Source organism: Schistocerca serialis, chromosome 2 (assembly GCF_023864345.2).
Source record: "Schistocerca serialis cubense isolate TAMUIC-IGC-003099 chromosome 2, iqSchSeri2.2, whole genome shotgun sequence".
NCBI lineage: Eukaryota > Metazoa > Arthropoda > Insecta > Orthoptera > Acrididae > Schistocerca > Schistocerca serialis.
In genome coordinates this window covers 569,839,003-569,855,956 of record NC_064639.1, presented here as the reverse complement: position 1 = coordinate 569,855,956, position 16,954 = coordinate 569,839,003, and the positions used below count along the sequence as shown (strand labels likewise).

At 37.7% G+C, this 16,954-nt stretch overlaps 2 protein-coding genes across 2 annotated transcripts in view; both read right to left on the bottom strand.

Moving 5' to 3' along the window:
• Positions 1-4,587, bottom strand: part of LOC126456237 (loricrin-like) — a 37,212-nt gene extending 32,625 nt beyond the window's left edge. Inside the window, exon 1 of the mRNA XM_050091990.1 lies at positions 4,576-4,587. Within this exon, the coding sequence (XP_049947947.1) occupies positions 4,576-4,587 (12 nt within the window). The remainder of the gene's footprint in view (positions 1-4,575) is intronic.
• Positions 4,588-8,123: 3,536 nt separating this feature from the next.
• LOC126457571 (N-sulphoglucosamine sulphohydrolase) overlaps positions 8,124-16,954 on the bottom strand; it is a 132,854-nt gene continuing 124,023 nt past the window's right edge. The window contains exon 11 of the mRNA XM_050093994.1: positions 8,124-8,282. The gene's annotated coding sequence lies outside the window, so the exon portion shown is untranslated. The remainder of the gene's footprint in view (positions 8,283-16,954) is intronic.

The following is a 16,954-nucleotide window of genomic DNA, read 5'->3' as shown; positions in this document are numbered from 1 at the left end:
TTGATCCAGGCCAGAGAAGGTGCAACATCATACGGAAATGTGGGTTCATACCACCATATTCTTTGTAAATTTGATTAAATTTTATCATAAGTTAAATAATATCATATACCCTCTCAACCTGTGAAGATTCTTTTGGTTTCCTGTTCCACTTCTAGGTGCTTTACTTTTTTTGTCAGACAATGTTTTATAAAATAAGCTTTATTCAGAGACAGGCCAGAGCAAGGGAATTCTTTTTGTTATTGTATAGTCTTCCCCAAATGTGCCCTCAAATCTATCTACCAAATGAATTTATCATGTTTGATGAAAAGTTACATGTGATCTTGAGGGTACTGGAGAATATGAAATGTACATGTGCAGAGAAATTCTTCATCTGCTCTGACTCCCAAAGTGTCTTTCAATCTACAAAAGGCTCTTACTCAGCAGATTTAGAATATTGAGGGCATCTTTCACTGCATACAAAGACTGAGGAAGAAGATGTCGTTCTACCAGCTGCTAAGACACAAGGGAATTCGGATGAATGTATTATCAGATTTGGTAGCCAAAGAAGTATGTACTGATAACCCAATGTCCAGTGTGTCATCCTGCTTCATGCTATGATCTAATTGTAGAAGTACAAAGTGATATTTAAATGGGATGAAAAGTGGCTGGAAACTTTAGATAGTACACTAAACATTTACATATAAGGCATAGTCTGATAATTAAAGGGCAAATTTACCAGCAGATCTGAATCTTATTTAAGCTAATAATAAGATAAATATGGTACAATACTGAGAAATGTCCATCTTGCTCCCTAAAATACGAGAGATGAGTTTTTAATGTATTATCAAGGTGGCTGGCTCATTCATGGTTCTGTTTTTAGTGTTTAGCCAATCATATATCACTGTGTATTTATTTTAGCCTCCTTGTTACATATCTGTTTTAATATGACTTTAGAACATTTTATGAATATTACAGTCATTTGTAGGATTGAGTGATAGTAAAATGTGCAGGCGGACATGGGTATGAAAGGGACAGAGTTAGTGCAATTTTACCTGTGATGGTATTTTACCTTTTTTTAAAAGTTTTTGACATTTTATCAACATTTAGCTCTATTTTAGCAAGGGCACTAATGACTCCATGTTGTTAACTGGCTACGCACACAGGAGATTAGCACTGATTTCTCAGTATGGGATTTTTTCAATGCTACTTTTTCTTTGTCTGTTTAAGGCTCAGGCTATTGATGATCACTTGACTCTTCTCAGGAGGCACCCAGTTTTGATTGCAGTATTTCATAATTTAGTAGCTTATTCACATAGAAATATTTGGCCAGCCACAGAATTCCCTATTTATGACAAATTGTAATATGAAGGCTAAATTTTTCAAAACTTTTCCAAGAACTCAAAGTTTCAGTTTTTCTTTGAACACATTTTTCAGTTTACTTTGTTGCTGCATATCGGTATACCACAAACATAAAATATTTTGATCACTATGCTTCTCTTTCCTCCTCTGATAAATCAAAAATCTACTTTGGATGTCTTGGAAATCAAACTTACGAGTGTATGAAAGGACAGATTGCTACTCACCACATTGAGGAGGCATTGAGTCACAGACTGGCTCAATGAAAAAGACTGCTAAATATTTAAGCTTTCAGATAAAAAGTGATTCTTCTGCAATAGAAAACACACTCAGAAATTCACACAAACACAACTCCCTCACTCATGGCTATTGTCTCCTGGCACTGGGCACTGCGGCCAAAGTCCAATTGGTCTCTCCAGTGTTCGAAATTTACAAGTGTCTTGTCCAGCTTAATATTTCAGCAACAACTTCCTTCCTTTGAACCACAGACTGCCTTTTCAGTATGTGAACATGTAACTTTATCTGTTAAAGAGAATACACAGATTTCTAGAATTTTAACATAAATAATTTTATTAAAGTTGCCTTGAATAAATACAGTAACTATGTCTACATTCTCAATAACCATATGATATCACAACTATTCAATATATAAGACATATTTAAAAAAGAAGGGCCATTTTCTTGGTTCTATTTGCTTGATTTTTTTTAAGTTGCACAAATGCAGCAACATTTAATGACTGTTATTATGGCACATAAGACATCTTTTTCATTCAGAAGTCACTTGACTATGGATGAAAGCAAACAACAATGGTTTCAAGGATCGTTGCCCTCTCAGTTGCGAATTGCATGTTGTAATGGTCTCCTTTGGATGATTTCATGGAATATAAGTTAGAATTACAGCAGACACTCAGCAAAACTGAGATTTGCTGTCCAGAATTGATGGAGAGTGAAACTGTATTTTCTTGTACAGAATTCCTCAGTGAGACACACATTCCCACAACCACTACCCATACAGAGGATAACATTTAGTTTTCCATTCGGAACTTTTCAACAACCCACCTGATCTTGCATCCTGCAGCTGTTTCCTCTTATTGCACTTAAAACAATAGCTTGGTGGACAACAGTTTAAAGAAGACAAGGAACTGAAGACTGCCATTGTCAACTGGTTCAATTCTTTATGCAGAGGCATTGAAAAAGCTAGTGCAACATTATAAATAGTGCTTAGAAGTGACCAGAAAATACATGGAAAGTTAAAGTAGGTTTGTAGGAACCCACTATCAATAAAAGCGTTTTGTTTTAAAATATTTTTTTGACCAAGCTGACTTTACTTTTCTAATATGCCAAACACAATAAGCGCACATTTCATGACAATCTGTTACAATGTACAATGCATCCTTTCAGACCTTTTTGAGTTTAAAAATCTGAGGAACATGGACAGCTTTGTTGGAAAACCACATGTTCCATTCATTATATGCTTTTGTTGGTGTACTGTAAATTGTTATTGTAATGCTTGTAGCCACTCATCTTCACAGCCTTGTGACTGTAATGCTTCTCCCAGTGTCAGATCTTCAGTATGTTAGGAAACATGTTCATCTCTTATGTTCAGTCCAAGTATATTGGAAGATTCTATTTATGGATGACTTCCACATTACCACTGTTTGGACAGAAGAATCAGTTTCTTTTGTGGCAGTCTCATTTGAGGCTGTGTCTAAAACATTATTCTTGTTCAGTGTTTTTCAGTTTTGGTTCAGTTTCTTCTGATATTGTTTTAGGTATTAGATCTTAGACCTTTATTCATACACAGATTAAATACTCAGTTCTATTCTAGAAAATTATTGGAGCTATTACAGCTATTACATTTATGAGAGTCTTTTCTTATGAATGGTAAGAATTGTTTGTGTTAACTCCATCCTTATGAACTATTTCTTTGTTAACAGTATTCTCTCTTCCTTTTTTGTCCATGGAGAAGTTTATTCAAGTAGTTGATACATCATTAACTTGATTCTGATTACACTCTCTTGGACTCTTGAATACCATGATAGTGTGTTTGTGTGTCTTTTCACTTCAGAAAACTCACATAATATTTGTACCCATGACTATTAGGCAATGCTCATTTTTTTATTTCTTCATGTGTTGTTTCACCAGCCATGTTCAGATGGTTACTTTCATTGTTGCATGTCATGTTAATTAATTCCTGCCACATATTAGTTATAGATGGTGATAATATTATTCTAATTCTTCACACAAATAGTAGATTGATATGAAGTGTAAAGTGGTGCAAATTATTCAACCACGGTAACTACAATTGCAAACACTGTAAGACTTTACTCAACAGCAAACAAAAGTGTTCACTAAGATTATAGTGTAGGTACTCAGTGCATCATTTCACTCACAACTGTTGGCAGTAAGCCCAGCCACACCTATGTCTCTCTCCATTCACTTCAAGAGGTGAGTCAAGACTGAGGATCTTATATATACGAGGGTTGAATCTTAAGTAGTGGCAACTATTTATTCAAAACCGATACAAAAGAGTTACATGTTTGCACCTGTTACTGTCCTTCAAAGTAGTCACCAGCATTGTGTAGAACCCATTGCCAGTGATGTGGAGGGCATAGTATACCATTAGCAGATTCTGTTCTGTTGATGGTGTGAATGGAGCAGTCTACTGCCTGTTGAATCTCTGGAACAGTTCTGAAGCAAACACCACAAAGTGGTTCCTTTATCTCCAGAATCAAATCAAAGTCACAAGGACTTAAGTCATATTACTGTTCATTTTTGGAGTATCACCTGCGACCAGCTTTGCGAAAGAAGCGGCAACACTTTCTGCACAACCCACCCATCATTTTGCATGAAAATGCGTGGACGCATACAGTGCAAGTTGTGGCTGCTCTGTTTGGTCAATGGGACTGGGAAGTACTGTAGCATCCACCATACTCCCCGGACTTAAGTCCTTGTGACTTTGATTTGATTCTGAAGATGAAGGAACCACTTCATGGCATTTGCTTCAGAACTGTTCCAGAGATTCAACAGGCAGTAGACCGCTCCATTTGCACTATCAGCAGAACAGGCTCTGCTACCGGTATACTACACCTTCCACATTGCTGGCAACGGGTTCTACACAATGCTGGTGACTACTTTGAAGGGCAGTAAAAGTAGCAAACATGTAACTCTTTTATATCGGCTGTGAATAAATAGTTGCCAATATTTAAGTTCCAACCCTCATAACAATTATATGTGTACCTTGAGGCTCATATTCGTGTGATCTGCATACAAAAAAATCTTTCTTTGCATAATGGATTGGCTTGGAAACCAGTAGCTAAAGAAGTTTCCTCTGGAAACATTTGCATTTCATTCAGTTTGTGTTATTTCAAGAAGAGACAAATTTTTGTAGCCAGACTAGAGCTCCACCAGATGCAAAAGGAGTCAAGACAGGTATGCAAGACCTGGGTCATTGACTGACATTCATTAAGCCACATGTGCAATTTTGTTTAAAAATAAATTGTCATTATTCCAAGGCTGACCTTCTTGTATGTGTCATTGTTGTCTGTTCTGCTTACAGGGAAATTCATGATGAAGTCTTATGATTCAATAACCCTCCAGTAGATGAAGTAATGGCTATACGTTTGATAACTGAAGTGTTGTAAGCAGCAGATCAACAGCTTGAATCTTTATTCAAAGTAGCAGCAGAATGTTCCATACTGTGGCAGTAGGAACAGTCCTTGATGACCATTTTACTTACAATATGTGGAAGGAGCATTAGCATATTATTTATACTGTAAATGTGTAATATTAATTTTTGTTTTTCTGACAACTTTTGCAATCTTAAGGATCTCATTGCAATGGGTCAAAAGTGAAAGTTGATTTCCAGTTAGATAAATGCTTACATAACTGAGTATCTGTTCCTTTAGAACTTGTTAAGCTGTAGGATACTACTACTCCAATGAAAAAATTATAATATAGTTAAAATTATAAGTGACTGTTATGGTTCCAAATTGTTTCTTTTAATTAATAAGTTTCAAAAATACCCCAAATTATCATTTGCATTATTTTTTACTACTGTGTATCACAATAAATTCATTAATGAAAATCTGAAGATTTTCTGTTGGTGCACTGTATAATGTAGTAAGTTCTACTCAGTGGCAGCAGTTCATAATCACATGCTGCTTTGTGTTGGTCTAGATCTATATGTTTCAGTCAAGTCACATTGTGGTTATTTTTAACATGTACACATCACCATTACCCACATTTATCCTTCAGGTATAAGTTGCTAGTTTATACTAATCTATGCACTACATGTAGGTCCAATTAATTAAGTGTCATTCAGGCAGCCACAATTAATCAGCTTCCTGTTTACCCACTACTTCATGCAAATGGATGAGAGTTAATGAATTAAATCTTTTGAGCCTCCTATATTAAGACACATTTTGTAAAACCTTCTTTTGTGAACATTGTATTTAATATAATCTCATGTACTCTATCTCAATGAAGTGTTAAGCATAAACAAATGGTGCAAGACTCACTCCAGTAATTACATGAAATTACAATTAAATCCAGACCATTAGCTGCTTACAGGCATTGATATATATCAATGGGGACAGTTGAAAATGTGTGCCCCAACCAGGACTCAAACCCTGGATCTCCTGCTTGCATGGCAGATGCTCTAACTGACTGAGCCATTGAGGACACAGAGGATAGTGCGACTGCAGGGGCTTATCTCTGGCACGTTCCCCATGAGACCCACATTTCCAACTTACTGTCCACACACTACATTTGTAGTGCCCCTGCCTACAGCAGTCAATCTCACAGAGAGCGTGCCAGAGATAAGTCCCTGCAATCATACTATCCTCTGTGTCCTTGATTGCTCAGTCAGTTAGAGTGTCTGCCATGTAAGCAAGAGATCCCGGGTTTAAGTCCCGGTTGAGGCGCACATTTTCAACTGTCCCCATTGACCAGGCTTAACAATTCGTCATGATGTCTGATCAATTTGGGAACACATAGGGGTCATTTGCTGCACAGCCCCGTGTTCAACAATGTGGGCTTAATGGTGTGCTGCAAATGGATATATCAATGCCTGTAAGCAACTAATGGTCTGGATTTCATTTTAATTCCATTCTTCGAGAGCTAAGATCACCAATGGTATCTGTTCTTTTGGACAATGTCCATCTTCATATAGTAATTACATGAGTTTGACTGCTTTTGATAATCTCCTCCCCTTTCTCTCCATATTTTTACTTTCAGGTATCACTTCTGCTACTAAGTATATTTCCCTATGCTGTTAGTGTATTCTCCTTGTAGTAATGTGTAAAACACAAAACTGTGTGAAGTATACATACATTGAGTTAGCTCAAAATTGGCAGCTGCTTGAGATGGCTGATGCTGCAATACAGAAACACAGTTTGCCTTATTGGTCTACCTTCAGGTGCTGCAGTGTGAGCTTCTAATCATTACAGGTCATTCGGCATATGTTTCTATCTATAACTTGTAGAATGAATGCATAAATATACACTGATGAGCTAAAACATTATTACCACCGGCTTAATTGTGTGTTGGAACAAATTAGTATGCAATACAGCAGTGATTCTATGTAACACGGATTCAACAAGTTCGTGGTAGGTTTCCAGAGGTATGTGGCACCAGATGTCTATGCATTGGTCAGCATAATTTCCAAAATTACATGCCAGTGGTTTCTGGTCACTGAGCTGGCACTTGATAGCTTCCCAGATGTTTCTCGTGGGGTTAGCTTCCCAGATGTTTCTCGTGGGGTTCAGAATGGACGAAAATGGTGGCTGAAACATCAGTGTGGGGTAATTATAATTCTACTCAAAGCACTGCAACATGATTCTGGTCTTGTGACACAGATAGTTATCCTACTGGAAGATGCCATCAACCGCAGGGATGACATTAAGTGCGAAGGGATGTTGGTGGTCCTCACTAATGTTTACATTGTTCGCAGCTGTCATGGTACTTTTAGTTACTACTGTATATCCCATCGAAACTTAGGTGTCCTTCATATTATAATACGGCCCCATCTGCCTGCATCCCTGGTGTGCTGTACACTACAAGCAGCTGTCCACCTGTATGGTAACATACCTGGACATAACCATTGACCAGGCTTAACAATTCGTCATGATGTCTGATCAATTTGGGAACACATAGGGGTCATTTGCTGCACAGCCCCGTGTTCAACAATGTGGGCTTAATGGTGTGCTGCAAAACATTTGTGTATGCTCCGGAATTATACTTTGTCATCAAATTTGCCACAGATTGCCACTTACCCTGCTTTGTAGAGCACGCAAGCCTCTGACTTCTACATTCTGTAATGATTTGTGGACTTCCAACACCTTGTCACCTACACATGGTTCACTATTCTTAGTCACTTCCCACAAATGCTCACGACAGTGGCACATAAACAGGCAAACAGCTTTGTCATTTCCGAGATGCTCATTCCCAGGCACAGGGCCATAGCAATCTGCCCTTTGTCAAAGTCAGTTATATCAGTTTTTTTCCCCAATTAGGGCCCGTATTGTCACTAGAATAATTCCCTATTTGTCTGTGCTCCACTTCTGTATTATCCTTACTGTCTCACATGTCCACAATGCCACCAGGTGGCATTCGGTCTCTTAGAAGGCAGTGTGTTTTGGCTGTCAGTGTATGTCATTATTCTGTGTGTAAAGAGCAATGATGTGAATAGTATCGCATTAGTGCTATACATTTTTACAGCCTTTGGATCAAGGAATACTAATATTACAGAAACTATAATTTCAAAATGTAAATTATATAAAATGTGGTTTGAAACTTTTCACACCATATATTTTCAATTGTTTTCATGATATTCCATTCTTAACATAGTCAGCTCTCACTCATCTGTTGTATTTCAATTTAATGTCATGGACAAATCCTCTGGATTCAACTTCCCAGATGCGTACACATAATCAGTTAACCAGCACCTAGAAAATAGGGAACAGAAAGATCACTGTAGCAGCAGTGTTTGACATACACATTGATATTAGTAACATCTGGTACTCTAATCTGTAATCTATATCAACTCGTGGATATCAAAACATTGAATGTGCTATCTGCTAGGTTCCAGATATAGGTTACTGAATGTTTTACAGGAGCATTATGTGTCTAGTTATTAATACCACATGTTAAGATAGGAGATTCATAGCTGTGCATCTCACCAATTATAAAGACTTACTGGATTTTCACATACATATGACTACTAAATCATAAGACATACTGGGTGACAGTTTCGTCGCACGGGATTAGCCGAGCGGTCTAAGGCACTGCAGTCATGAACTGTGTGGCTGATCCCAGTGGAGGTTCGAGTCCTCCATCGGGCATGGGTGTGTGTGTTTGTCCTTAGGATAATTTAGGTTAAGTAGTGTGTAAACTTAGGGACTGATGACCTTAGCAGTTAAGTCTCATAAGATTTCACACACATTTGAATCAACATTTTTGTGCAAGTTTCAATTTATTTCTTCAAAATCCCTTTTACAGTGTGAAGAATCAAGTGAGGTTACAAATTAAAGAGTCACTCAATAATTAAACTGTAGACAAAAATTCTAATTCACATAATACATTTACTTTGCATCAGTCTTCAACAGCTGGTTTAGGTAATGCATCATACACAGTTCCATAATGCAAGAACTGTGGTAGTATTCATGGGATTCCTTTATAATCATCTTTTTCCCCACACACTGAGAACAAATCTTTCAGTTTTGCTGTTACTGTGTTTTTGTGTATGTCTTGGGAACAAACAGATACACTAAAGATTGCCTCTTTCTTTTCAAGGGTACTTCAGTGATACTCCCATCATATTCTGTTTTGTTTCTTTCATAGTGGATTATGCAATCATTGTACACTGGAATTTTGGTGATGCCCTGGTCGCTTTTATAACAGAGAAAATTGTCATGCAGCATACTGTGGATGATAAAAGAGAGAGACTTTATCCTGTCACTTTGAATTATTTGCATCTTTAAGGAGATACACTAGCACATACCTGATTTTCTTCTTTATATTGGAGCAAACAGAGTCACAATCCATTTCTGTGTGGCCTACTTCAAAAATTATGTGATCAATAGGCCATGTTTGGATGTTTTGTTGACAGGAAAATATACATATGAACATACATAAAATTGTTCTGCTTACCCCACATCCATCTTACATCATTTTCACTTGTAAGACGCTTGATAACACTATAATACAGTTATAGACACATGTTATGATTTCAAGTGGCTTTCCTTTACTCCCTGTCTTATTTCACAAGTAACAAGTGACATTTTGATTTCCAATGTTGTATATGGCTACTTTATTCAGTGCCAATTTTCTGTGGTAGAATATTTGGCAATAAGGTTCTTTTGGCATGTTCAACACTTGTGTGTAGTTCAAAATTTTACAGCTGTAAGACTTGAATCACTACGTGATAGATTTCTGTCTTCAATACTGTTCTTTTGGGTGAGAATCCTTCTCTGTAAATGTTTGTCATGATCTTCTTGCTTCAGCATCTTCTACTTTTATGTTAGCAAAATAAATGCAGAGCATTTATAACACCAATCTTTCTTCTGTTTAACACATTCCATGCTGTGCCCTGTTAGGTGTGGTAGCTCAGGGACTGGCAGGTAGCCAATGTCACAACCAGCATGTTCTGACTATCGGCGCCATGTAATCTATGTTTTATTTACTGTGCAGCTCAAATTTTCCACAGTCCATTCCTGGGCACTCTGCAGTGAATGTTGGCTGAGATTTAGCAGTTGGTTTATCTTTCTACATTATGCGGTGAAACTTGTGCAGGTAAGCGCATTTGTTTTCAATTTATCATTCTTTAACTATAAAATAATTATTTTTAGAATAATTACACATAAATTTTATTTTTATGGACATGTCTCAAAGCAGGCAAGGATGTAAGAGGAAATTATTTCCTGTTGAAAGTAATTTTAATTTGTAATTATGCTGAAAAAAAAAAAACCCACACAGAATGATAGAAAGATAAACCAACAGCTAAACTGCAACTGACATTCACTGCAGTGTGCCCGAGCATAGACTGAGGCAAATCCAATCCACACAGTAAACAAACCATGGACCAGACAGTGCCCATAGTCAGAACACGCTAGGTGTAGCATCAGCCATCTGCTGTTATCTAAGCTACCATGCCTGGCATTGCAGGGGCACCAAATGTATTAAAGAACCGTAACTTGTACTTGTGGAATATGTGGCTGTGTTTTGGAAGAGATACTGGTTTGCAATTTTCCTTTTCATATTTGGCTTTATAGCCTTTGTATGGTATGTTACTGTAATAATCAGGCTTGATTCAAAATATTTTCTTGATTATTTATATCTACAGTTGTGTGATTACAGTGGAAGAATAACTCAAGATGTGCTGTCTTAACATTACTGTGTAACTTTCTTACAGTTTATGTGGTTGGGGTCTGTCATGTTTGTCTTGCTCAGTAATACCATCACAGCATTTTGGAAGAGCACTAATTAACATAACTCCTGTCACATTTATGATAGCTAAGAACAAAATCACAGCAAACACACATTTCTTCACCTTTTATTGTCAGGTAATAGGAATGAGTGAAGTTCCTGCAAATATGTTCTGTATTCCTTGTTAGATGATCTTTTAGCCTCTTTTGGATTGATTTTCAATAAACTGGCATTGTCAATATGAACTTTCCATGTTCCTGAAAGCACTGCATATCTTGATTCAACCAGCTACTTAAAACAATTGTGTGCATCTTTAGTCTGGCATGGACCACGTAGCAAGGGCCATTTAGTCACTCTGGATCTAATTTATTATGATTCTCCATTCTGCTTCTTTTATTTTACTATCAGTTTATACTTTCAGTTTTGACTTATGGCAGCATAATGTGAAGACTTAATGCTAAAGCCATTCAAAAATTGATGGTTTTTCAATGAGCAAAGGAGAGAAGTATGTTAGGAATTACTAGGTAAGGCAGGACAACAAAGAAGTAAATCAGTTAAACATGGAATGGAAGACATAATTACAACTGTAATGAAAATTAAATCAAGGTGAACGGACATGTTGCCAAGCAAACAAGAGGTAGACATTCCATACTGTAATTGAAGACATAAGAAAAGACCAAGGCAGTGATGACCTAATGAAAGATGGATAGGTACCATTAGAAAAAATACAGGGGCAATATTAAGAGATTTAACTGAAAATCACTATCGTGGAAAAATCAGGATGAGACCTTTGTCCAGAAATGGCTGTTAAATGGCTGATGACAATGGTTATGAAGATGATATATAATAATAATATAATAATTCCAATCCCAAAGAAAGCAGGTGCTGAGAGATGTGAAAATTACCGAACAATCAGTTTAATAAGTCACGGATGCAAAATACTAATGCCAATTCTTCACAGACGAATGGAAAAACTGGTAGAAGCTGACCTCGGGGAAGATCAGTTTGGATTATGTAGAAATATTGGAACACATGAGGCAATACTGACAATACGACTTATCTTAGAAGATAGATTAAGCAAAGGCAAACCTACATTTCTAGCATTTGTAGACTTAGAGAAAGCTTTTGGCAATGTTGACTGGAATACTCTCTTTCAAATTCTGAAGGTGGCAGGGGTAAAATACAGGGAGCGAAAGGTACAATTTGTACAGAAACCAGATGGCAGTTATAAGAGTTGAGGGACATGAAAGGGAAGCAGTGGTTGGGAAGGGAGTGAGACAGGGTTGTAGCCTCTCCCCGATGTTATTTAATCTGTATATTGAGCAAGCAGTGAAGGAAACAAAAGAAAAATTCGGAGTAGGTATTAAAATCCATGGAGAAGAAATAAAAACTTTGAGGTTCGCCGATGACACTGTAATTCTGTCAGAGACAGCAAAGGACTTAGAAGAGCAGTTGAACGGAATGGATAGTGTCTTGAAAGGAGTAAGAAAGATGAAATTCAACAAAAGCAAAACAAGGAAATGGAATGTAGTCGAATTAAGTCGGGTGATGCTGAGGGAATTAGATTAAGAAATGAGACACTTAAAGTAGTAAACCAGTTTTGCTATTCGGGGAGCAAAATAATTGATGATGGTTGAAGCAGAGAGGATATAAAATGTAGACTGGCAATGGCAAGGAAAGCGTTTCTGAAGAAGAGAAATTTGTTAACATCAAGTATAGATGTAAGTGTCAGGAAGTCGTTTCTGGAAGTATTTGTATGGAGCATAGCCATGTATGGAAGTGAAACATGAACGATAACTAGTTTGGACAAGAAGAGAATAGAAGCTTTCAAAATGTGGTGCTACAGAAGAATGCTGAAGATTAGATGGATAGATCATATAACTAATGAGGAGGTGTTGAATAGGATTGGGGAGAAGAGAAGTTTGTGGCACAACTTGACTAGAAGAAGGGATCGGTTGGTAGGACATGTCCTGAGGCATCAAGGGATCACCAATTTAGTATTGGAGGGAAGCATACAGGGTAAAAGGTGTTGTTGGAGACCAAGAGATGAATACACTAAACAGAGTCAGAAGGATGTAGGTTGCAGTAGGTACTGGGAGGTGAAGAAGCTTGCACAGGATAGAGTAGCATGGAGAGCTGCATCAAACCAGTCTCAGGACTGAAGACCACAACAACAACAACAACATATAATATGTTTATTCGTCAGGACAACTAATCAATGCATTTAGCATATCCATGCTTGTGTAATATCTCAAGGGCATTCAAGACAGCACTAAAAGAACAAATGTGGCTCTACGAGCCAGAATCATGAATATGCCACATTGGTGGTTGTGTAATTACAAAGCTCACTTCTTTTAAACATTTGTAATAGTGAGCTTTGCATTTTCTCTTGCATTATTACAATACCACATTCAACATTTTGCCATAAGAAAGAAAAAAAAATGAAACCTGCCAATGTGTGTTTTGGGCAATATATTTGTAGAATGGCTGTAAATAAACATCATACTTAATTGGCAGAAATGTCACAGTTTTTGCTAAACAAGAAAACTCAGTGAGTTGATAAAAGGGCACTCAAGTTATTCATTATAAATACAATTGTGCAGTTGTGTTATAGTACATCATATAAATGCTAGCTGTATGTAATTAATCTTACAAGTATTTTGATGAAGACAATAATGATTATCTTGAGGCAGCAATAATAATGGCTGGTTTTACTTGAGTTCAACAGCATAGGCATTAGTGCCTGCAGTATAATGCGTGCGCACGTGCACGTGTACACACACACACACACACACACACACACACACACACACACCAGTATAATGTAGGGTGTTTGACTATTCTAGGTACAAATGAAACGGGTGGTTAGAGGACAATGAAACAAGCAAATAATCCTATTAAACATAGGTCTAGAAACCAATAGTTTCCCCAATACTATGTAGTATGGCTGAGTACATATCCCTAAGACTCCATACTGCAGATATGCACCTGAAGACAAATACATCACAACTAGTGTTCCATGTGCCCACCATTCATGTGAAGGCAGGCTTCAGCTCATCACCTCATTGATGATCCACACGTGTTCTGGATGGCTTGGCAACCATCCACAATCCATTCCCAAGTTCATAGACAATATCAACAGGGCCTGAATACAACATAGCATTTAGATACCACACACAAAACAACTTAACAGGTTCAAGTTGGGAAAGGCTATGGTAATGGCGAGCTATGACCAATACAAATGTTGTCGAAAAATTATTTACCAGTATTAAGGTATCTGGAATGATGATAAAATCAAACAAGAACTGTTTATCACTTTGTAATTTACACCTCACTTTAGTTTTTCAAAATAAATGTAGCCTTATTAGTACTGTTGTAATACTGACACGACTGCACCTGTGCATATGTCATATTGGGGAAACCACTGGTTTCCAGACCATGTGTATGGGGTTTATTTGATTGTTTCATTGTCTTCTACTTACCCCTTTCAGCTGTACCTATAACAGTCAAACCTCCTGTATAAAATCAACCACCAAAACACAATAAAAAGTAAAACAATATCTAAAATAACTTTATAAGAAACTAAAGAGGGGAAACGTGTATGAGAGGGTCATTCCCAAAATGCACTAAAGTCTCACTCATAACAATTTTGGACTGAGATCAGAAATCACACAGAATCTTACCCACACCACATTCATAGCATCATCAGTTGAAAAAAAAGATGTGGATCCTGTAAACAACAAAAGACATTTTATCTTCAAAATATGAGATTTGTGATATTTACAAAGGGAATTGCCAAAAGTAATATGGCACAGTGTGTCACTCATTTGCTTGTTTAGACCAATTGCTCACCAACAGGAAGGTAACACAATGCAAGTCAAGCACAATGAATCATGCTGTCAAGATGTTGATGTGTTGATGCTGATGTTGTCTTCATTCCAAAGACTAGTTTGAAGCAGTTCTCCACACTTCTCTGTCTTGCGCAAGTCTCTCTCTCTCTCTCTCTCTCTCTCTCTCTGCAAAGATACAGCTACTTACATCCATTTCCATATGCTTACTAAATTCAAGCTTTGATCTTCCTCTACAATTTTATGCCCCTCCCCCCTCCAAGTTCCCCCATTAATAAACTGATGCTTCATGATGTGTCCTCTCAACCAACCTCTTCTTTTCTTTTGTCAACCAACCTCTTCTTTTCTTTTGTTCAGGTTGTGCCATTAACTTTCTCCCCCTCTATTTGATTCAATAGCTCCTTACTAGTTATTTGGTCTACCTATCTAATCTTCAGAATTCTTCTGTAACATTACATTTCCAAAGCTTCTATTCTCTTCTTATCTGAATAATTTATCATCCACATTTCACTTCTGTATAAGCCCCCCCATGAACAATGGACCTTGTCGTTGGTGGGGAGGCTTGCATGCCTCAGCGATACAGATGGCCGTACCGTAGGTGCAACCACAACAGAGGGGTATCTGTTGTGAGGCCAGACAAACATGTGGTGCCTGAAGAGGGGCAGCAGCCTTTTCAGTAGTTGCAGAGGCAACAGTCTGGATGATTGACTGATCTGGCCTTGTAACACTAACCAAAACGGCCTTGTTGTGCTGGTACTGCGAACGGCTGAAAGCAAGGGGAAACTACAGCCGTAATTTGTCCCGAGGGCATGCAGCTTTACTGTATGGTTAAATGATGATGGCGTCCTCTTGGGTAAAATATTCCGGAGGTAAAATAGTCCCCCATTCAGATCTCCGGGCGGGAACTACTCAAGAGGACGTCATTATCAGGAGAAAGAAAACTGGCGTTCTACGGATCGGAGCATGGAATGTCAGATCCCTTAATCGGGCAGGTAGGTTAGAAAATTTAAAAAGGGAAATGGATAGGTTAAAGTTGGATATAGTGGGAATTAGTGAAGTTCGGTGGCAGGAGGAACGAGACTTTTGGTCAGGTGAATACAGGGTTATAAATACAAAATCAAATAGGGGTAATGCAGGAGTAGGTTTAATAATGAATAAAAAAATAGGAGTGCGGGTAAGCTACTACAAACAGCATAGTGAACACATTATTGTGGCCAAGATAGATACAAAGCCCATGCCTACCACAGTAGTACAAGTTTATATGCCAAGTAGCTCTGCAGATGATGAAGAAATTGATGAAATGTATGATGAGATAAAAGAAATTATTCAGGTAGTGAAGGGAGATGAAAATTTAATAATAGTCATGGGTGACTGGAATTCAAGAGTAGGAAAAGGGAGAGAGGGAACCATAGTGGGTGAATATGGATTGGGGGAGAGAAATGAAAGAGGCAGCCGTCTGGTAGAATTTTGCACAGAGCATAACTTAATCATAACTAACACTTGGTTCAAGAATCATAAAAGAAGGTTGTATACATGGAAGAATCCTGGAGATACTAGACGGTATCAGATAGATTACATAATGGTAAGGCAGAGATTTAGGAACCAGCTTTTAAGTTGTAAGACATTTCCAGGGGCAGATGTGGACTCTGACCACAATCTATTGGTTATGAACTGTAGATTAAAACTGAAGAAACTGCAAAAAGGTGGGAATTTAAGGAGATGGGACCTGGATAAACTGACTAAACCAGAGGTTGTGCAGAGTTTCAGGGAGAGCATAAGGGAACAACTGACAGGAATGGGGGAAAGTAATACAGTAGAAGAAGAATGGGTAGCTTTGAGGAATGAAGTGGTGAAAGCAGCAGAGGATCAAGTAGGTAAAAAGACGAGGGCTAGTAGAAATCCTTGGGTAACAGAAGAAATATTGAATTTAATTGATGAAAAGAGAAAATATAAAAATGCAGTACATGAAGCAGGCAAAAAGGAATACAAACGTCTCAAAAATGAGATTGACAGGAAGTGCAAAATGGCTAAGCAGGGATGGCTAGAGGACAAATGTAAGGATGTAGAGGCTTATCTCACTAGGGGCAAGATAGATACTGCCTACAGGAAAATTTAAGAGACATTTGGAGAAAAGAGAGCCACTTGTATGAATATCAAGAGCTCAGATGGAAACCCAGTTCTTAGCAAAGAAGGGAAAGCAGAAAGGCGGAAGGAGTATATAGAGGGTCTACACAAGGGTGATGTACTTGAGGACAATATTATGGAAATGGAAGAGGATGTAGATGAAGATGAAATGGGAGATACGATATTGCATGAAGAGTTTGACAGAGCACTGAAAGATCTGA